We start from the raw sequence: 27,255 nt of genomic DNA, 5'->3' as shown, positions 1-27,255 counted from the left end.
TGGAAGAAACACACAACACTATGTGTGGAGAAGAGGCCCAGCACACCAACATCAAAACCTCATCCCAACTGTGAAGTATGGTGGTGGGGGCATCATTCCCAAGTTTATCAAGACATTTTGCAGGAGAACTTAAGGCCATCTGTCCAGCAGCTGAAGCTCAACAGAAGATGGGTGTTGCAACAGGACAACGACCCAAAGCATAGAAGTAAATCAACAACAGAATGGCTTAAACAGAAGAAAATCCGCCTTCTGGAGTGGCCCAGTCAGAGTCCTGACCTCAACCCGATTGAGATGCTGTGGCATGACCTCAAGAAAGCGATTCACAGCAGACATCCCAAGACTATTGCTGAACTGAAACAGTTCTGTAAAGAGGAATGGTCAAGAATTACTCCTGACCGTTGTGCACGTCTGATCTGCAACTACAGGAAACGTTTGGTTGAAGTTATTGCTGCCAAAGGAGGTTCAACCAGTTATTAAATCCAAGGGTTCACATACTTTTTCCACCTGCACTGTGAATGTTTACATGGTGTGTTCAATAAAAACATGGTAGCATTTAATTCTTTGTGTGTTATTAGTTTAAGCAGACTGTGATTGTCTATTGCTGTGACTTAGAAGATCAGATCACATTTTATGACCAATTTGTTCAGAAATCCATATCATTCCAAAGGGTTCACATACTTTTTCTTGCAACTGTATAATTTAGATAAAGCTCAAGGCTTTTCCTGCATTTCTGCCACTACGGTCATCAAAAATAAATAGGGACATTATACGAAATAGAAATCGGTCTGAATTATAGCCTAAAACGAGGCCAAATGCAAAATCAATGGGAACTTCCTCAGCTCTACACTGCGATAATCAAGCATGAGAGAGAACGAGGCACACGAGATAAAACAACAGAGCATCAAGAGAAGATATAAAATACACATAAGAGAGAAGAAACCTGGTATTTCACTTGAAGTAGAAACATCAAGATGAAAAAAGAAAGAATGAATGAACAAAGAAAGATCAAGAGAAAGAGGTATAGTAGGGCTACTTTCCTTATTGACAACTCTATCCATAGAAAATATACATCTATCAACAGGTCATGCCGGTACTGGTCAAGCACATAACTGGAGATGGATACATTAGGTTTCAATGTGGGGATACCTTAAAGCGTACTTGAGTTTTCAAAGAAAAAAGTTTGCATAATGGCTGTGCTTCTTTGTATAATATTCCCTCTTTCAGCTGCACAGCTAGATGCATTTCTCTCAGGAGCAGGGGGTGTCTTCCTTTTGGGGAATGTGCCAGCACTGTACTGCTGTGCAGTCCTTTCCCTTGCTTCCCATATGTTTGTTTTCAGCTCCGGAGCTCACAGAGCAGATAAGGAAGGATAAATCAAACTTACAGACACACAGGAGGCTCCTCTGATTGTCAGAAGCAGTGTAGAAGCAGATCTTTTATCAGGCACAAGATCTCGGCTAGCTCTGACACTCCCGCCACTTCCTCTTAGCAGTCTTCTGTATGTCTGTTACTAGGGATGGATCGTGTCTGATAACGGGCAAAGGACTACAAATTAGGAGGATGTGAGACCTCTAGTGGTCATGACTTTACAGCTTTTTTTCAGGGGGATGCAGGCAGATTTTTTTGAATGAAGTGTTTTAGAAATTTGCTAGTTACACCATTCTTTATTTAATGAAATTAAAAATTGTGTGAAAGTACAGTGACTCTTTAAAGTGAGCGTTTGCTGTGGTGAACTGATAGGTTCTCATAGGAGACCCTATGCGCAGAGGCCCGAAGATGAGAGACGCCAGGAGCGAGGGAAGGCAAGGACGGCTGTTCCATTTTTGTTGTCTGGAGTCTGGTCTGGAGTCCAATTTAGGGGTCTGATTTAAAGGGAACCTGTCTGTCTCTTTGAACATGCTGTCTGAGTTGCAGACAGCATGTTATACCCCAGAGGGAGCTGAGCAGATGGATATATAGTTTTGAGGGAAATTATTTAGCGGAACTTGTAATTTATTTATTAAAAGTCCTGCGCAAGGGGTAGTCAAGGAAGTCCTACTCAGAGACAGACAGCCTTTCCTGAGTGAGTTTGCTGCAGGGATGGGGGTCACTGATAAGACCGCCACCGTGATTCTAAAATTAGTTAGGCTTCTTTCACACCTGCGGCAGCTATTCCAGCAGGCTGTTCAGGCAGAGAGCAGCTTGCCAGAATTCTCCAGATCCGGCACCGCCAGATTCAACCAGAATGCCCGCTGGCCCCATTAACTATAATGGGGTCTGGAGGAGATCCGGCTGCAATCCAGCAAAATGCAGAGAAGTGGCTCAGCAGAAACCGCTGCGCACTACGGCTTTTGTCCAGCCGATTGACAACATCTTCTGCCGAAACTGGTCGCTGGATCGCAATGCCGCAGATGTGAAAGTAGCCGTATACTGAATCTGAATCATATCCCACAAAATTATATAATCAATCTGCTCAGCTCCTCCTGCTCTAAGGCTACTTTCACACTCGCGTTTGGTGCGGATCCGTCATGGATCTGCACAGACGGATCCGTTCGGATAATACAACCATCTGCATCCGTTCAGAACGGATTCGTTTGCATTATCTTTAACTTAGCCAAGACGGATCCGTCTTGAAACCCATTGAAAGTCAAATCGAGGACAGATCCGTTTTCTATTGTGCCAGATTGAGTCATAGAAAACGGAATGGATACATATGGCTCAGTTTCATCAGACGGACACCAAAACGCAATGGAGCCGAAACGGAGGCAAACTGATGCATTCTGAGCAGATCCTTCTCCATTCAGAATGTATTAGGGCAAAACTGATCCGTTTTGGACCGCTTGTGAGAGCCCTGAACAGGTCAAATGGAAAGCCAAAACGCCAGTGTGAAAGTAGCCTAAAACATACTGCCCGCAGATTGCACTGCACTTTCAAGATGACAGTGTCCCTTTAAGGGAGTGTCATACACCCTGAGTTGGCAAGCGTATGCTGAAGCCAGAAAAGGAGCCATACCAATTCAGTGTTGTCTCACTTCAGCAAATGGCATTTATCAAGTAGTGAAAGTTGACACAAAGGCATGTATTGTGATGCACACCGATATCATCCGTATATTTTGCGGAACCGCAATACATACGGTCGTGTGAATTAACCCTAAATCAAATTTTTCTGTTAAACATATATTTTTAAAATTTTTGCTTTTATTTTATTTTTCCATGTCACTATATTTTCTAAAAAAATGTACATAATTCTGCAATTTTTACACTGGCCACTAGGCCTAATGAAACTTTTCAGTAGCTATCACATTATTACCTCCTGACCATTGCATCTATGGCCCATGGGGTCAGCTCCTGATCCTTGTGTCTATGGCCCATGGGGTCAGCTCCTGATCCTTGTGTCTATGGCCCATGGGGGTCAGCTCCTGATCCTTGTGTCTATGGCCCATGGGGTCAGCTCCTGATCCTTGTGTCTATGGCCCATGGGGTCAGCTCCTGATCCTTGTGTCTATGGCCCATGGGGGTCAGCTCCTGATCCTTGTGTCTATGGCCCATGGGGGTCAGCTCCTGATCCTTGTGTCTATGGCCCATGGGGTCAGCTCCTGATCATTGTGTCTATGGCCCATGGGGTCAGCTCCTGATCCTTGTGGGGGGGGAACATTGGCAGGAACTGGAACACACTGTCGTATACGCCGATCCAGAGCATCCCAAACATGCTCAATGGGTGACATGTCCGGTGAGTATGCTGGCCATGCAAGAACTGGGATGTTTTCAGCTTCCAGGAATTGTGTACAGATCCTTGCAATATGGGGCCGTGCATTATCATGCTGCAACATGAGGTGATGGCCGTGGACGAATGGCACAACAATGGGCCTCAGGATCTCATCACGGTGTCTCTGTGCATTCAAAATGTCATTAATGAAATGCATCTGTGTTCGTTGTCCATAACATACGCCTGCCCATACCATAACCCCACCGCCACCATGGGCCACTCGATCCACAGACGCTGTCTGCCATCTGCCCTGAACAGTGAAAACCGGGACTCATCCATGAACAGAACGCCTCTCCAACGTGCCAGACGCCATCGAATGTGAGCATTTGCCCACTCAAGTCGGTTACGACGACGAACTGTAGCCAGGTCCAGACCACGATGAGGACGACGAGCATGCAGATGAGCTTCCCTGAGACGGTTTCTGACAGTTTGTGCAGAAATTCTTCGGTTATGCAAACCGATTGTTGCTGCAGCTGTTCGCGTGGCTGGTCTCAGACAATCATGGAGGTGAACATGCTGGATGTGGAGGTCCTGGGCTGGTGGGGTTACACGTGGTCTGCGGTTGTGAGGCCGGTTGTATATACTGCCAAATTCTCTGAAACGCCTTTGGAGATGGCTTATGGTAGAGAAATGAACATTCATTGCACGGGCAACAGCTCGGGTAGACATTCCTGCAGTCAGCATGCCAACTGCACGCTCCCTCAAACGTTGCGACATCTGTGTCATTGTGCTGTGTGATCAAACTGCACATTTCAAAGTGCCCTTTTATTGTGGGAAGTCTAAGGCACACCTGTCCAATATTCATGCTGTCTAATCAGCCCCTTGATATGCCACACCTGTGAGGTGGGATGGATTATCTCGGCAAAGGAGAAGTGCTGACTAACATAGATTTAGACAGATCTGTGAACAATATTTGAGAGTAATGGGTCTTTTGTGTATGTAGAAAATGTTTCAGATCTTTGAGTTCAGCTCATGCAAAATGGGAGCAAAACTGAAAGGGTTGTGTTTATATTTTTATTCAGTGTATATATACAGTGGATATAAAAAGTCTACAAACCTCTGTTAAAATGTCAGGTTTCTGTGCTGTAAAAAAATGAGGCAAAGATAAATAATTTCAGAACTTTTTCCACCTGTAATGCGACCTATAAACTGTACAACTCAATTGAAAAACAAACTGAAATCTTTTAGGTGGAGGGAAGAAAAAATATAAAAATAAAATAAGTGTGCACACCCTTAAACTAATACTTTATTGAAGCACCTTTTGATTTTATTACGGCACTCAGTCTTTTTGGGTATGAGTCTATCAGCATGGCACATTTTGACTTGGCAAGATATGCCCACTCTTCTTTGCAAAAACACTCCAAATCTGTCAGATTGCAAGGGCATCTCCTGGGCACAGATCACCCCACAGATTTTCAATCGGATTCGGGTCTGGGCTCTGGTTGGGCCATTCCACAACTTTAATCTTCTTCTGGTGAAGCCATTCCTTTGTTGATTTGGATGTATGCTTTGAGTGGTTGTCAGGCTGGAAGATAAAGTTCCTCTTCATGTTCAGCTTTCTAGCAGAAGCCTGAAGGTTTTGTGCCAATATTGACTGGTATTTGGAACTGTTCATAATTCTCTCTAGCTTAATTAAGGCCCCAGTTCCATCTGAAGAAAAACAGCCCCTTGGCATGATGCTGCCACCACCATGCTTCACTGTGGGGATGGTGTTCTTTTGGTGATGTGCAGTGTTGTTTTTGGGCCAAACATATCTTTTGGAATTATGGCCAAAAAGTTCAACCTTGGTTTCATCAGACCATTACACCTTTTCCCACATGCTTTTGGGAGACTTCAGATGTGTTTTTGCAAAATGTAGCCTGGCTTGGATGTTTTTCTTCGTAAGAAAAGGCTTTCGTCTTGCCACTCTACCCCATAGCCCAGACATATGAAGAATACGGGAGATTGTTGTCACATGTACCACACAGCCAATACTTGCCAGATATTCCTGCAGCTCCTTTAAATGTTGCTGTAGGCCTCTTGGTAGCCTCCCAGACCAGTTTTCTCCTCGTCTTTTCATCAATTTTGGAGAGGCGTCCAGTTCTTGGTAATGTCACTGTTGTGCCATATTTTCTCCACTTGATGATGACTTCACTGTGTTCCATGGTATATCTAATGCCTTGGAAATTCTTTTGTCCCCTTCTCCTGACTGATACTTTTTAACAGTGAGATCCCTCTGATGCTTTGGAAGCTCTCTGTGGACCATGGCTTCTGCTGTGGGAAGCGACTAAGAAAATTTCAGGAAAGACCAACTAGAGCTGAACTTTATTTGGGGTTAATCAGAGGCACTTTAAATGATGACAGGTGTATGCCGACTCCTATTTAACAGGATTGTGAATGTGATTGCTTAATTCTGAACACAGCTACATCCCCAGTTATAAGATGGTGTGCACACTTATGCTATTGTTTTCTTCCCTCCACCTAAAAGATTTGTTTGTTTTTCAATTGAGTTGTACAGTTTATAGGTCACATTAAAAGTGGAAAAAGTTCGGAAATTATTTATTTTTTAATAATTTTTTTACATCACAGAAACCTGACATTTTAACAGGGGTGTGTAGACTTTTTATATCCACTGTATGTGTGTGTGTGTGTGTGTGTGTGTGTGTATATATATATATATATATATATATATATATATATATATATGAATAACATTAGGAATGAATGAAAGGATGAATGAGGGAATAGCAATGAGAATGTGGGGGGTTGAGAGAAATGAGAAGATGGGTTCCGGATAACCAATGAGAGGGAGAGAAGTCAGAACATGGAACGGTCGATGGACCATGTAAAAGGGAGCTGACATGAAGAAAGAGCTGAGAAGAAGAGTGAGCTGGTGGAAGAGAGAACGGGGAGAAAAACAGAGATTGTAATGCGGGAATACAAAGAAACTGGGAACAGAAACACAGGGAACATGAATGAACAGAGCACAGAGAATGAGAGAAGATGAATTAAAGGGCCAGTAACCAAAAAAAGATAAAAGCTAAGGAATAAGAGAATGGTCAGAAAATGAGTGTGTCCATAATGAATGATATAAAGTGAGACAACTGACCATGTTATTCCTTTTAATCACAGGAGTACATGTATTTTCCATGACATTCGTTACTGACCAACAAAGAAAAAAAAAGCAGCCGACAACTACAACAAGCAAAATAGGTGCAAAATGCCAATGCCAACCAGAACCTTCAGACAAAAAGAAGGGAGCTGTGGCACGGCTGGAACCTGGGCTGTCTGCAGGCAGCAGAGGAAGGGTTAACAAGAGCCTTTAAAGGAAGCCGGATCAGCAGCACTTCCACCAGACACAAATTAGAACAACCCTGGGAATCTATGAAGCACCAGTCTGTTGCCAGGGACATAAGGAATGAACTCCTCCACAAGCAGCTCCTAAAATCGCTGTCATCTAGGAGGAGATTTCTTGATTCCAGCCGAATGTCCCACCAAGTTTTTTTTTTTTTTCACCGCTACTGAATCCTACAAATAGGTGACAACCTCTGCAACGGACGTTACAAGGCAGCGAGCAGCTGAGGGGGGGGAGAAGGCTTTGCATTTGTGGTCTGTGGTATATTGTAAGGACCTTCTGGACGTCTGCTAAGGAGGAGATGCCAAGTCAAAAAGGTAATCTATCTACCGCCGCGTGCCTATTGATTTGCCTGGTGCTCTAGACAGAGGGTCCGGAGAAGGTCTCCGGTGTTTAAGACGGTGACAGGTCACCCTTGTGATAAGAACCTCAGCATTCTCTCCTTACCTGTATCATATCGAACATCATTGGGTAATATGGACAACTGATTGGAAAGGAAGTCTGTAGAGCAACTGATCCTATTTCCCAGGTATACGGCGAGCATTAAGATGAGAAAATCTGATGCGTTCAACATTCTTATGGACCAGGATATTCCAAAAATGAGATCTAACTTCTACCTGCAGCGTATACGAACTACTCCTAGAACCTGACTGGAATCTTCAAGGCATCTCAAGGTATTGATTCTGTTTAATACAAACTAAGTCATCCTCATTATATGTTGTTCACCACAGGGGAGCTTGTTATTCTGCTTACAGCCTGGTTAGTACAGTTGGGACAAGGGAGGAGACGGTAAGCCACAAATTAAACATGCCAATCCAATAACGCTGAGAAAATCATTGCCCTTGGTCAATCACTTCAGCCTTCACAAAGACGGTGTTTGTGACATGCAGTACCTGGGGATTACATCTCTATTAGCTATTCTCTTGTAGAATGCATACAACAGCCACAAGACTCAATCTAACCGGGGATCGAAACGTGAGCATGGTTAGAAGGGTTGGACAGATGAGGGTCATCAGCGGCAATTTCATTTCTCTTATTGGCACTTGTAGCTTAAAATGACTGGTCAACTACGGCAGGAGAAACCTGCCATAAAAAATTTGAATTTCTGCTCTCAAGTTGGTGACGCCTCCGGTAATTTAGGTCCATGGTAACATTTATAAGAAATCCATACGGAGGTTTCATCAATACGCTTCACAGCGGTGGAGGCTGCCTGAGCATAATGACCCAATTGTTTTGGACTGTTAGAAATCTAATGTAATTATTCAACAATTTCAAACTAATGGAAATTGGTTTTGTAGGACCTCCAAAACCAAAGTAGCAGACCCGATCCATTACAATTACCGAAGTTCAATTTCTATTTCTGTCAGGTTTATGGTCAATAGACCGTAGAATGTTCCTCAGAGGATCCTACCCTGAATAGATAGATGGATGATGGTGGTGGTCCCCTGACTGGTCTAAGGATCAGGAACTGGGGTATTACATATCCCATCATGACCAGCTAGGGCATTACTGGGGCTTATAGTTCCAAGGATGTTGGCCACCGACTGCTAGAGGTTGAGCCAGTAAAGCACAATCGCTGTAGAAGGCGACAAATATAATGTAATTCCACAAAGCTGACGTATAATACAAAGGACTGATAATCCCATCTCAGGAGCATGGCCTTTAACCCCTTATCTGCTGGACTATGCAGGTCTACCACACTTGTATCAGTTGATCGGAGGTCGCCTTACTTTTTGCATACTGCACAATCATGAACACTCTATATGCTGCAGTCAATCCCAATGCGATGTGTCGCCTCTACCTATATACTTACAATACGTTTTGGCTTTTTCTGCTCACTATTGTGCACTTGTGTTTGGCCATTATTATTTTTTTAGATCTGTTTGTGGGAAAGCTGGGTGACAACCAATATGTCCGCCTTTCAGCTCTCACTCAGCTTTTCAAACTTTTCAACAGCAAATCTGCAGTCCTGCATCCCCCCCCCCCCCCCGCTTCAATATCCCTGCATGAGAACTAGATTGAGGTGCCATCCAGGAGGTCTTAAAGGGAACCTGTCGCATTGTACACAGTGTTTCATCTGCAGGCAGCGTGTTATAGAGCAGGAGGAGCTGAGCAGATTGATCTATAGATTTGTGGGAAAAGATTCAGGACAACCTGTCATTTATACACTTCTTTCTGTATGATTAGGAGTCCAGTGGGCGGTCCCATTCAGTATAACCTGTCATTTATACACTTCTTTCTGTATGATTAGGAGTCCAGTGGGCGGTCCCATCTGTATGAACGTGTATAGAGATAACTGTCAATAACTGATAGGACCGCCCACTGGACTCCGGAGTTTACAGAAAGCAGGGATATAAATGAATATAAGCTTTACTGAATCTATTCCCAGAAAAGTATATTTATTAATCTCCTCAGCTCCTCCTGCTCTACGTCTACAATGTGCTTCATCAGACCAAATCAGACTCCGTGTTCAATGTCACAGGTTCCCTTTAAGATGAAATTAGAATGAGCTCGGGTGGTCACCCTGAACTAGACAAATTCAAGTGACAATACTACTTTGGAGAAAGAAATATGGACAGATACACAAGCAAATACACAAAATGGGTACGGCCACGCGGGGCAGATACATGCTGTGTATTTTCTGCAAAGGACTTGCACGTGGAAAGTCCGCAGTGTAATACAGTAGCAGCAAAATGGATGAGATTTTTTTTTTTGTTGAAATCTCAACGTTGCGGAAAATCTTCCACAATGGAACACGCACATAAGTGCATTGCGGTACAATGTTACACTTTGAATTCTGCAACAAAATCCCCGAAATCAGAATTCAGGTAGATATGGGGCAGATTTTCCAAGTGTACTGCTTTGAAGTACTCAAAGATGTAGCCCAGCCTGCGTCAGCAGCAGGCAGACCTGGCACCAGGACCCACTGGGCTTGGAGAAGCCATGATGAACAAAGGACCACATACCCTTGGAGCCTGCACAGGATATAGCGGAATCTGTAATCCCGTCCTGTGAGGCTGCATGCATGTCCCATGAAATCTCTCTTTATGGATGTTGGAATGAGTAGTACTTCCTACAGTCCTATGTAAAAAAAAAAAAATTATATATATATATATATATATATATATATATATATATATATACATATACATACATACATACATATATATATAAAATACACTTAAGAGCTCAGTATAATATAAATGGCGCTAAAATCTACTGCATCTGAGTTAGGCTACTTTCACACTAGCGGCAAGGAACTCCGGAAGGCTGTTCCAGCAGGTGAACAGCCTGTCGGATCCGCGCTGCCGCTAGGGCACACCTGCCCCATTGACTATAATGGGGGCGGGCCGGAGTTCCGGCGGCAGCACGGCAAACATGCCGAGAGGCTGCCAGAATAAAACTATGACATGTCTGGTTTAATAACGACATGCATCCCCCATGTAATAACAATGCTGGAACATCTATTTTTATGCATGAAGAAAAGAAATCCAGCTCCAGTAGATGAATTAGAAATCATCAGTACTTTGTTGGTGCATCTACACACATGGAAAAAAAGGCCAATAAAAATCACTTACGCCTTTTGACCAGCTATATAATATGCTATGATTAAGACCATACCTGGTTGAAACACGTAAGGGATTTTAATTGGAGTTTTTTTCCCCATGTGTGTAAATGCACCAATAAAGTACTGAAGATTTTATCTTCATATGTATTTATCTCTTTGCTGCGCCAGCAATTTCCTGGCACCGGTGTGAACGAAGGAGTGAGCTGGGTGAGCTCACCACATGTGTTTGTTTGCATCTATTCTTATGACTCTATGATGTGCCATTCCTTTATTATTCCTGCTAGATGTTTTGAATGAATTACTAGCAGTTTGCAATGCAGGTCCAGATGGGTGTTACTAGTTGGGGGTGTGTCCCTGAACAGTCTGACACTATCCAATCAGTGCTGCCAGGGTCGGACTGTGCAGAGACACACCCCAACTGGGAACACTCAGCTGGACCTTCATTACAAACTGCAAGCTATTAGTTCATAACTTCTAGCAGGAATAATAAAGGAATGGCAGCTCATAGAGTAATAAGTATAGATGCTCCAGAATTGTTATTACAAGGGGAATGCAAGTAGTTACTAAAACAGACATGTCAGGGGAGGGGACATGTCCTCTGTAAGTATGTGTGATTTCCTTCATGTTAGATGTATTCTATGAACAGGAAAGTGAGCAGAAGACTTCTACCTACATACAACCTTTCACACAACCTTGTTCAGCCTGTGAAATATGCTCCATGTGACAGCAGTATTTCCAGGGTGCACCTAGCCTTTCTGCTGCCTGAGGCGAAAACTGAAATAGCGACCCCCCATTGCCAATTTCTTAAGCTAACCCCTAACCTTCAGCCCATGGCCCTTCTTCTACCCCCCTCTTGCCCCTACCTGGTGCTGCCTGAGGCGATCGCCTCACCTGGCCTCATTGGTGGTGCACCCCTATTACCTGGACTGAATGCTGCTCCTGTGACATGAACTCACAACATTATAGTGATTTATAATGCTGTGTGTTCCAGGCCGACCTTGGCTGTACTGAATTGTACTCACATAGTGATGTCAGTACAATTCGGTACAGTCACAGTCGGGCAGGAACCCACACAGCATTTTAAATCATTATAAGGCTATATTCAGATGACCATATCCGATCCGCATTTTTTGCTGATACAATGAAGACCCATTCATTTTAACGGATCTGCAAAAAATGTGGACAGCACTCCGTATGTCCGTTCTGTAGCCCCGCACAAAAGATAGAACATGTCCTATTCTTGTCCGTTTTGTGGACAAGGATAGGCATTATTAAAAAAAAAAAAAAAAAAAAAGGTCGCAACACGGGACGTCACACAGACATCATCCGTATTTTTGGCGGACTGCAAAATACACACAGTCGTGTGAATAAACCCTAATGCTTTGAGTTTGTGTCAGTCCGGGAAATACTGCCGTCACACAGAGCATATTTGCCCAACTGAATACACTTGTGTGACATTGCCCTTACAAAAGATATTAAGGGCTCATGCACACCAGCGTACTGGCTCAGTGCCCGTATTGCGGACCGGAAACAAATGGATCCGCAATCTGCAAGATTTGACTTCACCTATCTTTTGCGGGGCGGAGGCATGAATTGGAAGCACTATGAAGCGCTTTTGTGGGCTTTCGGGTCCGCGCCTCCACATCGCAAAAAGATAGAACATGTTCTACCTTTGGCCATAACTTGCAGGTCGTGGACCGATTCAAGTCAATGGGTCCTCATCCGCAAATGGAGCGCACACAGCCAATGCCCGTGAATTGCGGACCGCTATTTGCGGTCCAGCGCTCAGGCACGGGGCCCGTACGCTCATGTGCATGAGCTCTAAGGGAGAAATTTATCAGGAATGGTGTTAGATACTCCAGTCTTGATTTAGTCTGCGCTGACATGATATGCGCCAAACTTATTGAGGCATACAGTACACCTCATATATTATGGAACATCTTTGGGGGTCCATGAGCCAGAAAATGGCGTGAGAAATCCTAAAAGGTTTTCCCCATTACAACAACTTATGAACTACCCACAAGATAAAGGATTCGTATCCAATTGGGTGGGGCCTGACCGCTGGGCCCCCGGCAGTCACTAGAAAGGAGACCCGTGTTTCCCTGTATGAATGGAGCGTGTGCATGCTGTCGCTCCATTACACTCCATCAGTTTGTCAGAGAAAGCTGAGTACTTGGCTCTCTCTGGAAGCCCCACAGAGTTGAACCTAGCTGCAGCATGCAGCCGTGCCACCGCTCCATTCAAATGGGGATACAACGGTCCCCTTCTAGTAAACAGCAGGGGCCCCAACGGTCGAACCCCTGCCAATTAGACACATCCCCTACCCTGAGGGCATAAGTTGAAATGGCACAACCCTTTTTCAAATCTTTTTGGCGGTCTCCCATTCCCTCCTGCCCCCACACCCTCACTACTTTTTTTTTATAAAAGTGCCAAGTGTGGCGTAAACTGGCAAAAAGTCTCAAATTTTTTTCTGCAAAAGGGGGATTGTTCAAAAATTTGCAACTTTTTGGTGCAACATTTCTGGTGCATTAAAATACTGTTAAGAGCTTGTTAGAGTATTCCAGGAGCGTATTTGACTTTTTCCAGCAATAAAAATCTTCATGAACGTGAATAGAAAATAAAAAGGTTGTCTCACTTTGGCTAATGGCATTTATCATGTAGTGCAGTCATGTTTTTAGGATTTCCTTAGTATTAAGCAGGTGATATAATTAGTGTCAATGCCTTAGGACTTACCATAGGTGTTCATTCTGTGGGCTATTCCCAAATCCTGACTGGTAGGTGGGCCCTGAGGACTGGAGTTGGGGAACTCTGATGTAGTGGAAGATAATACAAGGCACTTACTAATGTATTGTGATTGTCCATATTGCCTCCTTTGCTGGCTGGATTCATTTTTGCATCACATTGTACACTGCTTGCTTCCAGGAGTCACGGCCACTGCTGCAGCACAGATACGAGGTGGCCGGGACGGGAGCTCCTGCAATTGCGTGCCTATGTGCGCTTCCACAGTCCTGGCTACCAGAGAGGCTGGCGCTTTTTCCTATAGGCAAGCACGACCGCTGCTGCTGGATTGATGGGTGGTCGTAGCCCCTGGATACGAGCCGTGTATAATGTGATGCAAAAATGAATCAATCCGGCAAAGGAGGCAATATGGACAATCACAATACATTAGTAAGTGCCTTGTATTCACTTTCCCTACATGATAAATGCCATTTGCTGAAGTACACAATCTGTGTATCTATGTACGCACTCTCATTTACTATGTAAGCGGACACACAAAATGCAGCCATGCTGTCCATATAGCTTCAGCCGTTCCAGACAACAGTACCAGTCACTGTGTTCTCCATCAGGTACCACACTAATCCGCTCCACACCGCTCTCCACTTACACGGAAGTTACAACCACCGTCTGCATTTCGCTTCACAAGTGGAAAGACGAACAATAATCCTTCTTGTGTTTCTTTAAATTATAGTTACTTTACAAATCTTGTATCTAAGGACACAAGTGTATAGCTTCCCTGAAAATCTTAGCGTTCCTGAGCTTTCAAAAAAAATAAAAAATTACCAAAATGGTTGTGCTTCTTTGTTTTTGTACAATCATAACTGTGAATGAACAGTTATAGTTGGGCTTCCCTAAAGTCTCTTTGATCCATATTATTCCCTGTTTCAGCTGCACAGCTAGATGCATTACTCTCAGAAGCAGTTGGTGTCTCTCTTCTGCAAGTAATGTATGCAGTAACCTCACTTCCCTTTCTCTTTAAAGGCTATGTAAACAAATCTTTGTATTCCTCTAATGAATCTAAAATGAAAAATGAAGCAACGTAGCATATATTTTCTATTAAAAATATCCATTTTCAGTTTACAGCTTGTATACAGACCTGCATGTTTCTATAGTTACAGAATCCAAACAAAAATTGAGCAGTCATACTCTCTCTGCCATCCTCTATTTGTTGTGAACTAGTAAGAAGAAGGGAGCAGATGAAAGATTGTATAGATACAGGATCAGACTGCAATGGGTCTGTTTGTAGTCTGTTACCACGGAGATGTGTACACAAAGCTATTCACAATGTTGCTTCATTATACTGCATTGGTAGATGTAGGTATGGTAGTTTAGGTATACATGACTTTTAAAAGGGCTTTTACCACCATAAACATCGATAGCATAACAATCAGCCATGTTTGATTGTTGGGGGTCTTGCAGGTACGACTCACAATGCCCAGGTGGATTTTTGTCTGCCACTCCTACCTTGTACAGCTGATTTTATTCTTCATAATGATAGTTGCTTGTGCTATTAAAGGGGTGGTCCGGCCTTGGAGCAGACAAGCCTTGGGGTCTTCATCTGTCCCCCTGAGCATAGGAAATCCACTCACAGTCCTGCCACTGCTCCTTTCCCGGAAGCTGCTTTGACCACTGAAGCCTACGATTGGCGGCAGTGGTCACAGGATCAAGCTACTTTTTGATCCTACGGGGACTGGAATTGGTCAGGAAAGGAGCAATGGCACCACCATGGACATGTGAGTAGGGTTTTTTTTTTTTACATTCAGGAGGGACAGGGTAGAACCCTAGGGGTTGTCGGCAACAACACCGGACATATGAACCATTTGTCGCGATAGCCAACAGCAGACTTCTGGCTGAAAAAAATCTGATTGGCCAGAATTGGCTGAAATTTGTCAATTTTTCTTCATCTGGGACAATTATGGCATATCGCTAGGATATGCCATCAATGTCAGACAGGTGTGGGTCCCCTCTATCTAGTGGACGTGGCCCTTGAAGTGAAGGAGAGCACACCACGCATATTTTTGGAATTCCCATAGTGGTGAATGGAAAGTGAAACTCGCAAGTGCAGGCACTTTTCCATTCATCGCTATATGACTGGCAGAAATAGCAGAGCCAAGTGAATAGAGGGTGGCAACAGATGCATGGCTGCCCTCCGTTTTCTTTGGGGGTCCCGTTCTGGAGAGAAGAGTGGGTCCCAGATCTGAAACCCTCATCTATCTAACATTTATGGCATATCCTAGTGATGTTCCAGATGGGAATATCCCTTTAAATTAACTAATTGATTGTACATTTTAGTCTGACTCGTGACTGATCATGGTCCTAAGTGCATGGCTGGGTTTCGTATCAGATTCTGTCCCAGGGTTTAACCATGACAGTAAGGGTCCATTTACACATCCATAGTTCTGGGTCCGTATCCGTTCTGCAAATAATTTCAATAGGGCCGCAAAAGATGCAGATCCGTAGTTCTGTTCAGCAGCCCTGCAAAAAAGATAGAGCATGCCCTATTTTTGCCCACAATCGTGGACAAGAATAGGAATTTCTATCATAGGGTTGGCCGCTTTGTTCTGCAAAATGCAGAACGCATCCGGCCGGAATCCGTGTTTTGCGGTTCCGCAATTTGTAGACCGCAAAAAACGCTTACGGACGTGTGAATGGACCCTAAATGACGGAAAGGAGATTGTATCTCTACATATACTCGTTCCTATGGACAGCCAGGATACATACATTGGGGGTCATTTATGAAGCCGAAATACTGCAACTTTTCCTCACTCATGCAAAGTCTGAAAAAGCGGGCATGGCGCAGGCGGGAAATTGGACGGGCCGACAGGCGTAGAAAAAGGTCTAAGGGTAAGACAGCTCTGAAGCTGTCTTACATTTAGAAGCAGCGGCGGATCCGTCAAACTTATGTAGAGGCCAGCGCCTCTTCATAACTATGGCGGATCCACCGCCAGGTATAGGGGTTTAGTAAGAACGGCGTCTAAAACGCTGGTGTTAATAAATGACCCCCATTGTTCCCTATGGAGGCATCTCATATAAGCAAGTAGTACCCATCACTAGCCCACCAAAACCAAAGTTTGACCCACAATGTGTAAGAAGATGCACTATATGCTCGGTTTATTATTAGAGAATCCTTTTAATATAAACTAATGGAAAATGATTCCTGTTAAACCAATATCCAGTTTTTTAACTCAAAAAAATAAATGAGATCATCGAGGCATTAAAAGGAAAACTTGAGCTTGAAAAGCAGAACCTAATGTACCGTACAACGATAAAAGAGGTCGTCACACGGAGGAGACATCATTCAGCCTGTCAATAAGCTGCAAACACCAGGATCAATACGATATGACTGAGAAGCACAACTCACGTGGAAGAGGGAAAAAAGGAAAAGAACAATTAAACATAGAATTATAATGATATGCAACGCTATTTGTGGAATCGCCAGCGAATGACTATAACCCGCTACTGACTGCAGCCTGCAGTCTGATGATGAATGCTTGGGCCAACCATGGGGTGTCTGTGTCCACACGAGGTTGTCCGAAGTAGAAAAAAAAAGGGATTGCCAGCTGTCCAAGAAAACACGTGTTATCTTGAGAAAAAAAAGCTGATAATTTTTTTAATTCTGCATAACACATCCCAGCATGCATTGTGCAGCTTAGCATTTTAGACATGTGTAGAGCACAAACAGAAGCAAGATCCCTCATTTCACCACGTTGATGACCTTAAAGCAGGGGTGCACAACCTTTTTTTGGTCTGGGGGCCGCATTGACACATCGTTCTATTTCAAGGGGCCGCAAATAAAAAAATGTTGATCGGCGCTCATCTGCCTATTACACAAGCCAGTGCAAAGTGACTGGGGAGGAGTGATCGCTGCCACAGTCGTGCTGCAGATAATCGGACATCTTTCATCCTGATAAATAATGCAAATCAGCCGACAAATGAGCAATTCCTTGTTTATCGACTGATCAGCTGCACGATTATACCGGTCAGATATAAGATATGGGCGCTCCTATGAACACTTGTTCCCAGTAATTGTCCCAAATATCGTGCTGCAGCATAACCCCTGAATCCGAAGAGTTATACTTACTTGCTCCCCGCCTTTCCGGTACCTCGAATTGCCTCCGTTGTTTACACCTGGCAGTGCATGGACATGGTCATACACCAGTCCAGACAATGACTGGCTTAGGCGGTGATGTGGCCACAAGCAGCGTGTCACTGCTGAAGCCAGTCATTGACTGGAGCCGTGCAAGTGCCCATGGCCATGCACTGACAGGTGTAAACAGAGCAGGAACCGGAAGATGGAGGCAGCGGGGGCAGTGCAGAGGACCAGAGCGGAGTGGAGCAGGTAATAATGAATTTTCGATTTCAGAGGCCATGCTGCAGAAACTTGTTAAAAATCATTTTTTACCAGAAAAGTGGCGACATTTCCTTCCATCCTGCCTCCTATTTCTAAATCAGCGTTTTCCTTCACTGCAGAGGACGGAGCTCACTGGTTACTACCATCTCCTGCCAATCCAGTTATAGGCGCTCTGCAGTAACCAGTAAGCACATTACCTTGCTAGTGGGGAAGGCGCCTATTGGTTAACGCTTGAATGACCAGGCCCGAAAAGGCCTTAAGGACCAAACACTTTTTTGTGATTTAGCGCGCATGGTGGTTCAAATGGTTGTAACTATCTTATTTGTTGGACTACCAAAATAATTTTTGCAACTATTTTTATTTGGGGGAAACTGTACAAAACGTTTTTAAAAAGTATATTTTTTTCAAACTATAGCTCCTTATTCTTTCAATATGCAAACTGACACCAAAATATATTATTATAATTAGTTCTCTATTTTGTGTAGGCTGTTTTGCTATATAATATGAAAAGTTTCACGTGAATGCGGCGGTAATGGTGACGGTTTTGATTGGTGTGGGTGTTTTTTCTTTTATGTGTCTTTTTTTTTTTTTTACTTAATATATTTCTGCTACATATGTCCCCAAGAGGTCATAAAAAGCCTTGTGGGCACACTGTCACTTTTTTAAATTTTGCACTTTTTCATAAAAAGACTGTGGTGGGACAGTGAACACTCTTTTATTAAGCACTTTTTCCTTTGTATTGAATTTTTTAATTTATTTAGTTTTCAGATTTTTTTAAATCATTTTTGAACTTTTTTTTTTATATACATTTTTACCACATAATTTGTCCCCAAGAGGTCACTGAAAGACCTTTGGGAGACAATAAGTGACATTTTTTTTTGTACTATTACCACTGTAGCTGGAGCATCCAAAGGAGCCCCAGTTTTAGGCAAACCAGCCTGCTGCGGAGGCTTTGTACCAGGGCAGCGCTCCTCTGTTCCCGAGACACCCAGCGATCACCTGATCGCTGGGTCTACACTGCAGAGCGCTCATAGAGGAGAAGGCAGAAGCGCTAATAAAGCGCTTCGGTCTTCTCCTCGGCTTCCCTGCTCTCACTAATAGCCGGGGACCCTTTCTGCTCCTGCTACAGGGCAGGAGCAAAACCTGTGATCCATCTGCTGTGCGGTGCTCTGTGCAGAAACACAGCTGATTGCAGGATCAGCTGTGTTTCTGCCCAGCAGGGCGGGGGCCGCAAACCATGGCTCTGGGGGCCGCAGGTTGTGCACCCCTGCCTTAAAGGCTTTGTACACTTTTGGGGGCCTACTTTTTTTTTAATTATTATCGCATTGTACGCCTTTTGTGCTAAAACCATTTTTTAAATTGGTCTTTATTAAAGATATGGAGCCCTTTTTCTGTACAGGGCTGAGATGCTCTAGTAGGAGGACATGAATTTTCGCTCTTGTCCATCAACCAGCTAGGGCTACTTTCACACTCGCGTTTGGTGCAGATCCGTCATGGATTTTCCATTCAGAATGCATCAGGCAAAACTGATCCGTTTTGGACCGCTTGAGAGAGCCCTGAACGGATCTCACAAACTGAAAGCCAAAACGCCAGTGTGAAAGTAGCCTAATCTGACAGGCTCCTTATCTCTGCTATAAACATGTATTACAGCTCAGTTCTTATCTTACTGAAAAGGATGTGGCTTAAATGTTTATGACCTCTTAGTAAATTACAGATAAGGGTTATTAGATGACAGCACAAAGAGAAAGTAAAAAGTACAATTCACACAGCTAGATAAACAGTTAACTCGTTGTGATAGAACAAATCAATATTTTGAATAAAGACTAACCGAAAAAAAAAATTTAGCCCAAAATGAGTAAAATGCAATACATTTTTTTTTGCCTCTGAAGGTGTACATTGCCTTTAAGGGGTCACCGAATTTGGTTAAAACATTTGGTAAGTCACAGAGAGATATCAAAAGTTTTGTTCGGTGGGGGTCTGACCACTGATTTCTACACCGATTGCTAGAACGAGGAGAGAGAAGTGCGCACATATCGCACTCTCACTCCTAGGGGCGGATTGGCCATAAATCCTACAGAGAAATTCCCTGGTGGGCCACCTGAGCCTTCCTCGTGGTCACTGGCCGGTATTATCTCTCCTCACCGCAGAGGACGGGATCGAGACGGGGCCATAGACTTCTACTGAGTCAGTCTCCTGCAGCGAGGATATGTAGGAGCTTCTCTCTCCTCGTTCTAGCGATCAGTGGGAGTCTCAGCGTCCGAACCTCCATTAATCAAATCTTTAGATATGTCTCTATGACTTATCGAAAGTTTTACCAAAACTCAGTGACCCTTTAAAGGTAACCTGTCACCATGAAAATGCAATCTGCAGGCAGCCTGTTATAGGACAGGTGGAGCTGAGCAGATGGATATATAGTATGGTGGAAAATGACTCCGTAGAACTTTGTTCATTTAAATCCCTGCTCTTTCTATGCTTAGGAGTCCAGTGGCCTTTCCCCAATCAATCACTGAATAGGACTGCCCAATGGGCTCCCAAGCCTAAAAAGAGTAGGGATTTAAATGAATAAAACACAAGTTATACTGAATCTTTTCCTATAAAAATATATATGAAACTGCTCCGCTCCTCCTGCTCTATAACAGGCTGCCCACAAATAGACAATGTGGCCTTCAAGGGAGTGTCCCCTTTGTACACGTGCCGCTTTTATTCCAATCCCCACCTGGCACTTTGGGATCAGGATAGTATTTTAGGACATTGCTTGTTTTTGGGTTTCGTTTTTTTTGTCTGCCGTGTTTAATTTGGGAAATCTCGTTCTATTGTGTATCCGATTTCATAACGCTTGCATTGTTCCGAGCGATATCTTCAGCCACATCTGGGTAGTTTTTCACGTGAATATAAGAATAAGGACACTGCACAATGCATAGGAGTGAGGCCAGCTGAAGCTACACACAACCTTAAGAGCCCAATTTCCTGTATTTCTAGCTTCGGACAGACCCTTAAGTGCTCTCTTCCAGCACTGTATACAGGCCCATCTATCTATAGGCATTCATACAACTGCACTGACAATTCCCAGGCTTATTTTTAATATTAAAACTGATTAAGAACAATCCCCTCCCTTCCTTATACGCAGCAACAAATACACCAGGAGCCAGATTATTGTTAAGCTCTAAGTAGAGCACAAAACCGTACTATGGCACCACTATGGGAGCCTTAAAATGGTACCTGAAGAAGTCTATACAGTACCATATGGCACCACATAACCTCCAAGAAGTAGGGAGCCGTAATATGGCACCGGAAGAAGTCTATATGGTACCAGATGGCACCACATAACCTCCAAGCATGCCATCATGTCTTGATGCTTCAACTGAGGAATAATTCTATTTGCATGGAAAAGGGTAGTTGTAATGGGGACGAGCAACGGCATTAGCGATCGTTCCTCCCCCTACTGTGGAGGAGATCGCTGAATGTAAATACAGCGCTCACCTCCGCTGACGAGCAGGTGATTGTTGGGAAAGAACGCTTCCTGCCCAACAATCTGCTGCTCTGTCGTCCCATGTAAAGAGACCTTAAAAGGGTTTTCCGGATAGGTCACCAGTATCTGATCAGCGGGGGTCCGACACTCGGGACCCCCACCAATCAGCTATTTTGAGAATGCAGAAGCACCAAGCACAGCGCCGTACATTGTATAGAGGCTGGGCTTGGTATTGCAGCTCAAGACCCATTCACTTAAATAGGGCTGAGCTGCTCCTAGGCCACGTGATCGATGAACACGTCATCACCTGGCCTAGGAAAAACAGAGAGAAGGCCGCGGTGCTCACAGGAGTGCTGCTGACATCTCAACAGCTGATCGTGGAGGTCCTGGGTGTTGGACCCCCACCGATCAGATACTCATGGCTCAGTAAAAAAAATATCGGAAAACCCCTTTAAGTCATCAATACTGTAGTCCCGGAAAATCCCTTTAACAATAACCAAGCATTCGACAATCAATGTTTAACCATCCATAGAAAACAGCTGCAACTTCCATGGCCCCGCCATCTTCGGCTGCATCCTGACCGCCCACCACGTCTGTTACTGCCCCAACGCTTCATAGAAAGCAATTACCAAACAAGGCTCAAAATTGCACATACCTTCCATACTTGTAATTATGTCCTAACTCGATTGATAATAATCCAATATAAAGATATCTCATGTCCCCTAAGCAGGTGAAGGACATGCTCAAATACTAAACGCACACCCTGAGCTGAGAACAGTCAACCGTTTAGCTGTGTACACATGGCCCTATTCAGGTACACGCACATACATAGAGGGACACTTGACCTAACAATGGAGCACCTGGCATCCCACGTTCACTCAGGAGACTGTAACAAAGACACAGAATAAATAAGAGGGTGAGATGAGCGGTATCAGATCAATGAGCTGAAAAACAGGTTGTCAGGAGGCCAAACATCTCAGTCTCTGACTATTCTGCGCCTAATACAGACAAGCTTTGTACAAGGTGGCATCGTTCCATTCCTAGAGTATCAAAGGTGTTGCATGGTGCTATAGTTGGCCATAAGGGCTGCTTGTATTATGGCCACAATACTCCTACCTCGGGTGATTCTGCACCAGTACATTATTGGAGCACCCTGTGCTGATGAACACTCAGTACAGTAGCACCATAGATGGCTCGGGAGCTGTGGCCATAATATGGAACTTATTATGGCCGTGTGAGACCAGCCTTAGAGTTTAGCAGGTTATGTGAAAGGCCTTTGTGTCCAGGAACGTCTCAGACAAGTGTCAGATGATGACTGCTGGAAAGGGGTGGACTGGGCTCTGGGGAAAAAAAAAAAAAAAAGTGGCCCCATGTTGTAGGCAGGTCCAAATTGACATAAGACGGGGTAGCACAAGTAGGCAGGGCCAAAACAAGTAGACAGGAACAACAAAAGTAGGCAGGGCCTGAAAACCATAGTACAACACAAATTACCGACCCTGCAGAACCAAACAACACAGAGCAGAAGTATTTAACTGTATCACCGTCCTGAAGACAGTGATAGAGTTGAGTTCAAGAGGGCACCTGCGGCCAGGTGCATAAGTACCTGATGCTACCAGTATTAATTAATACTGAGAGCATCAGATCATTTTGTATTTGGCTGGCGGCCATAAGAAGGGCTTTGGTGGCCCCCTGGGCATCAGCCCATTAGGAAATTTCCCTGTAGGGTCTATGGCCAGTCCACTCAGCGCCCATAAAAATGTAATCGCCAACCCTTAAATCTGTCCTGCCATCTAAAATTGATTTTCATAACCGGCCCCAAAAAATGTTTTTCTCATCAGAGATGTCAAACTCATGAACTTTCCCTGATGAAAAATAAAATCCTCCCATAATCAACTAAAACTGTAAAAGTTATTAGTTATGGACTACTTTTGTCAATGAACTATAGCCAACATAAGACTGGCTATTGTGCGTATCAAGTAACACGCTAATGCCACTAGATGAAAGCTCTGCCTTAGCAGATGCAACCCTCTAAGCAGGCAATCTGCCTGGTGGCTGCCATGAACTAAAAAAAATAAAAATCTGGATCTTCTTTAAGTTGATTACTTTCAATAAGGCATCACCTAGAAAGAACTAAATGCCCTTGAACGCAGCCTAATAAAATAGGCTGCTCCCGGTTCTGCTTGACAGATCCCATGACAGGAGAACACTGGAAGCCAGTCTAAACAAACCACCAAGAGGTCCCATGGGGAATTAGGGGTTAAAGATTAAACAATGAGTTTGTTGGGTTGGGATTCAAGAAGAAAACAAGAGAACCAGGGGGTGAAGTGCGCCCCGTCCAATCTAAACAAACAGAGGAAGAAGACATATAAACCACTTCAACACAGCCAACTGATCCGGAATCAAGAAACCAGAGGTCTCGTTCTCAGGGCACCCGGGCTGCAGCTGAAGCTTTATTGAACAGTATCTCACAGGCATTCTGAGAATGAGGAGACCAAACTATTTTATAAAATGTATATATAGGCCAGTAGATAGACACAGAGGATTGGGTTTAAAAATATCTGATTACTAAAGCCAAAACCATAAATTTGAGGTAAAAAATATTTCAAAGTACATTGCAATGCAAGGCATACAAGGACAGGCTCTACAACTAATCTCAACAGTCAAGCCAACCTAAAAACCTACAGCATTGTCATTTGACACAATGGGGACATATCGCTAGGATATGCCCCGATTGTCTGATAGGTGCGGGTCCCACTGCTGGGACCTGCACCTATATCGAGAACGGAGCGGGGAAAGTGGTGACTGGAAGACTCTGGTCCAGCCACCAACAAGCACTCCCCCTATAGAAGTGAATAGAGTGCACTGTGCATGACCGGCCACAGCTGCCATTCACTTCTAAGGGCCCGACGGAAATAGCCGAGCCAGTGCTCGGCTATTTTCGGCGGCCCCATAGAAATGAATTGAGGGCACATGTGCATGCACAGTGCGCCCTCCCCCACTTTCGGGGCTCCGTTTGGGAGAGCGGTGGGACCCGCACCTATCAGACAATGGGGCATATCCTAGCGATATGCCCCCATCGTCTCAGATGAGCCAACCCCTTTAAAGTGGTATTCCACATGGCCTTCAAAAATAAGTGATTTTAATATTTAATATATTTGTGACTTTGATCAAATAGATAAAATCTGTTCAAGTAACCATTGATTCTGTTTTTCAGAATTTGGATGACTTGAAGATTGAGAAATCCAAGCACTCTATATATATTCACTCAAGTTGACTAAAGACAGCGGTCTGGATGTGGAAATGCTCTTGGTAAAGGAACCTAAAGAATGCTTTCCGGCTCGTGGCGATCTGACATTTTTATTTGTGTACAGAGCTGTCAGTGCGATAAAGAAAGAAGGCTCCTCACGAGAAATGATGTCCAGTAAATGACTGCTTCGCGGAGGTCACCGCTAATCCATCATTGCTGAGCACAGTATGGCTCTGAACCTATCAAATGTTGATCTATTGTACAAATATCCCTTTAATTAATGTCTAAATATGGATGTGTACGACACAGCAAGGCCATCAATCACTTGCAATTTCTCATTACTGGAGTTAAATGAATCATATTATTGCAATGAAAGCTTGACCAGCGGTGGCCTTCTCGACATCAACAGGCATTATTTCATTGGGCTCCTCTTATCATGCCTCTACACAGTTTTGCTTTTCCCTATAGGATTCATTGGAAACATCATGATTTTGGTCGTAAACATCCGTTTCCGAGAAAAGATGACCATCCCGGACTTGTACTTCATCAACTTAGCTGCCGCCGACCTCATCCTGGTGGCAGACTCTCTAATTGAGGTCTTCAACCTGAACGAGAAATATTACGATATTACCATCCTTTGCACCTTCATGTCGCTCTTTCTCCAAATCAATATGTACAGCAGCATATTCTTTCTTACGTGGATGAGCTTCGACAGGTATATCGCACTGACCAAAGTGATGAAATCCAATATATTTCGAACAAAAGAGCACGCACGATTAAGCTGCGGACTGATCTGGATGGCCTCCATATCGGCCACGTTGCTGCCATTCACTGCAGTACAAGTGCAGCACACGGAAGACGGTCATTTCTGTTTTGCGGACGTCAAAGAAATCCAGTGGTTGGAAATTACACTGGGGTTTATCATTCCTTTTGCAATTATTGGCCTCTGCTACTCCTTGATTATTCGGGTACTGATCAGGGCGCACAAGCACCGAAACCTGAGACCAAGGAGACAAAAGGCGCTGAGAATGATTGTGGTGGTCGTCTTGGTCTTTTTTATCTGCTGGCTACCGGAAAACGTATTTATTAGTATTGGACTATTGCAAAGCACCGATGGCAAGCAAGACAATGAGTCTTTTAGGCACAGCCACCCTCTTACGGGACACATTGTCAACCTGGCAGCTTTCTCGAATAGCTGCTTGAACCCTCTCATTTACAGTTTTCTAGGGGAAACCTTTAGAGACAAGCTTCGTCTGTACATCAAGGACAAGAGGAGCATGTCTGCTCTCAACAGGTTCTGCCAAGTGTCTCTTAAATCAGTCATTCCCGAAAGCACAGAGCCTTCTGAAATCAAATATAACAGTGGGGTATAAATGCGTTATAACAGAACTCATTGACTTATAATGGATTTGGTTGGGTTCCACCAAAGTGTCCATCTTGACAGAAAATAGTCCTGCGTAGGGCGCTCATTTTTCCGTCAATTATGGAATCTGTCTGGTGGATTCTCCAAAACAGAAGTGAACGGTGTACGAGTCAGGCACCTTTCAGACTGTCTTGTGCGTCCATTTATGGTAAGCACTAAGAAAACTCCTAGTGCGTCCATTAAACGTACCTATGAGTTGAATGCCACTGAGCGGTATCTGTCCGCGATCGGCGTCCCTCTTAGAAAAGGTGTCGGTGTGATTTAAAAGGGTTGTCCCATCTTGGACATTGGGGGCACATCTGGGACCTGCACCTATCCTTAGAATGGAAACAGCTGAGCTAGTACTCGGCTATTTTCGTCACTTCTTTCATAGAAATGAATGGAGGGCGGCCATACATGAGCGATGCGTCCTGCGTCACTTTGCGGGCTCTGTCCTAAGGATAGCTGCGGGTCCTAGAGGTGGGACCCACATCTATCAGACATTGGGGCATATCCTAGTGATAGGTCTCCAATGTCCAAGATGGGACAACCCCTTTAAGGGTCAATTTTCAGCTACGATGCAATTTTTGTGGACGATCTACAGCTCATTCCTGGTATAAATTGTGGAGTTCAGTGGAATGACATTACACACGCTGTTAGAAAACTGCAAAATCTTAAAATGGTTTATCAGGGTAATGTACATTTTTGCATATAATGAATCACTATACTGTAAAATTCTAATGTCTTTCAATGGAAGTAAAACAAATCCTCACGGTTCACGTATGCACCTCTTCTGTGTGATCCAAAAACAAGTCTGGCAGTGGGCACATGCAGTGAATACATTACTGATCTTGTACTGGTTCTGTAATATAGCTCTGAAAACCACTAAAAATTCTGCTGGATGTCACAGGAAACCGTCAACAGGCATGCCATCAGATGAACCCCTAAAAGCGTAGTAGAACATCTACAGTTTTCTACACCAGATTTCTACAGTGGGGGTGCGATGTGTCGGACCCCCACTAATTAGATATTAAAGACCTATCCTGAGGAGCCTGGGAAACTCCTTATGGCAGGGATCAGCAACCGTCAGCACTCCAGCTGTTGCAAAACTACCATTCCCAGCATGCTCCATCCATTTCTATGTGAGTTCTTAGAAGAGCAGAGCAAGTATGCATGCTGGGAGTTGTAGTTTCACAACAGCTGGAGCGCCGGAGGTTGCCTACCCCTGCCTTATGGGGACGTTCACACGACAGCTTTTACACCAAAACAGTGGCGCTGACAGCCTCAGGGAAATTCCGCCGAAAAACCTGCATCCTTTCTGCTTCCCATACATCTTGATGGCAGGCAGCGCTGAGGACCTAG

General features: G+C 44.1%; 2 protein-coding genes across 3 annotated transcripts in view; one reads left to right on the top strand and one right to left on the bottom strand.

Moving 5' to 3' along the window:
* The window catches only part of C8H7orf50 (chromosome 8 C7orf50 homolog), a 237,390-nt gene that overhangs the window by 171,496 nt on the left and 38,639 nt on the right, over positions 1-27,255 (bottom strand). The window lies entirely within an intron of this gene.
* Positions 7,120-27,255, top strand: part of GPER1 (G protein-coupled estrogen receptor 1) — a 30,645-nt gene continuing 10,509 nt past the window's right edge. The window contains exons 1-2 of one of the 2 annotated variants that reach the window (XM_044303943.1): positions 7,120-7,395; positions 24,459-26,649. In XM_044303943.1, the coding sequence (XP_044159878.1) occupies positions 24,782-25,864 (1,083 nt within the window). In that variant the 5' untranslated portion in view covers positions 7,120-7,395; positions 24,459-24,781 and the 3' untranslated portion in view covers positions 25,865-26,649. Of the gene's footprint in view, positions 7,753-24,458; positions 26,650-27,255 lie in introns of both variants that reach the window. The other variant, XM_044303942.1, reaches the window with a different exon arrangement.

The sequence above is a fragment of the Bufo gargarizans genome, chromosome 8, assembly GCF_014858855.1.
Source record: "Bufo gargarizans isolate SCDJY-AF-19 chromosome 8, ASM1485885v1, whole genome shotgun sequence".
NCBI classification, from domain to species: domain Eukaryota; kingdom Metazoa; phylum Chordata; class Amphibia; order Anura; family Bufonidae; genus Bufo; species Bufo gargarizans.
This window is presented reverse-complemented; position numbering and strand designations above follow the sequence as displayed.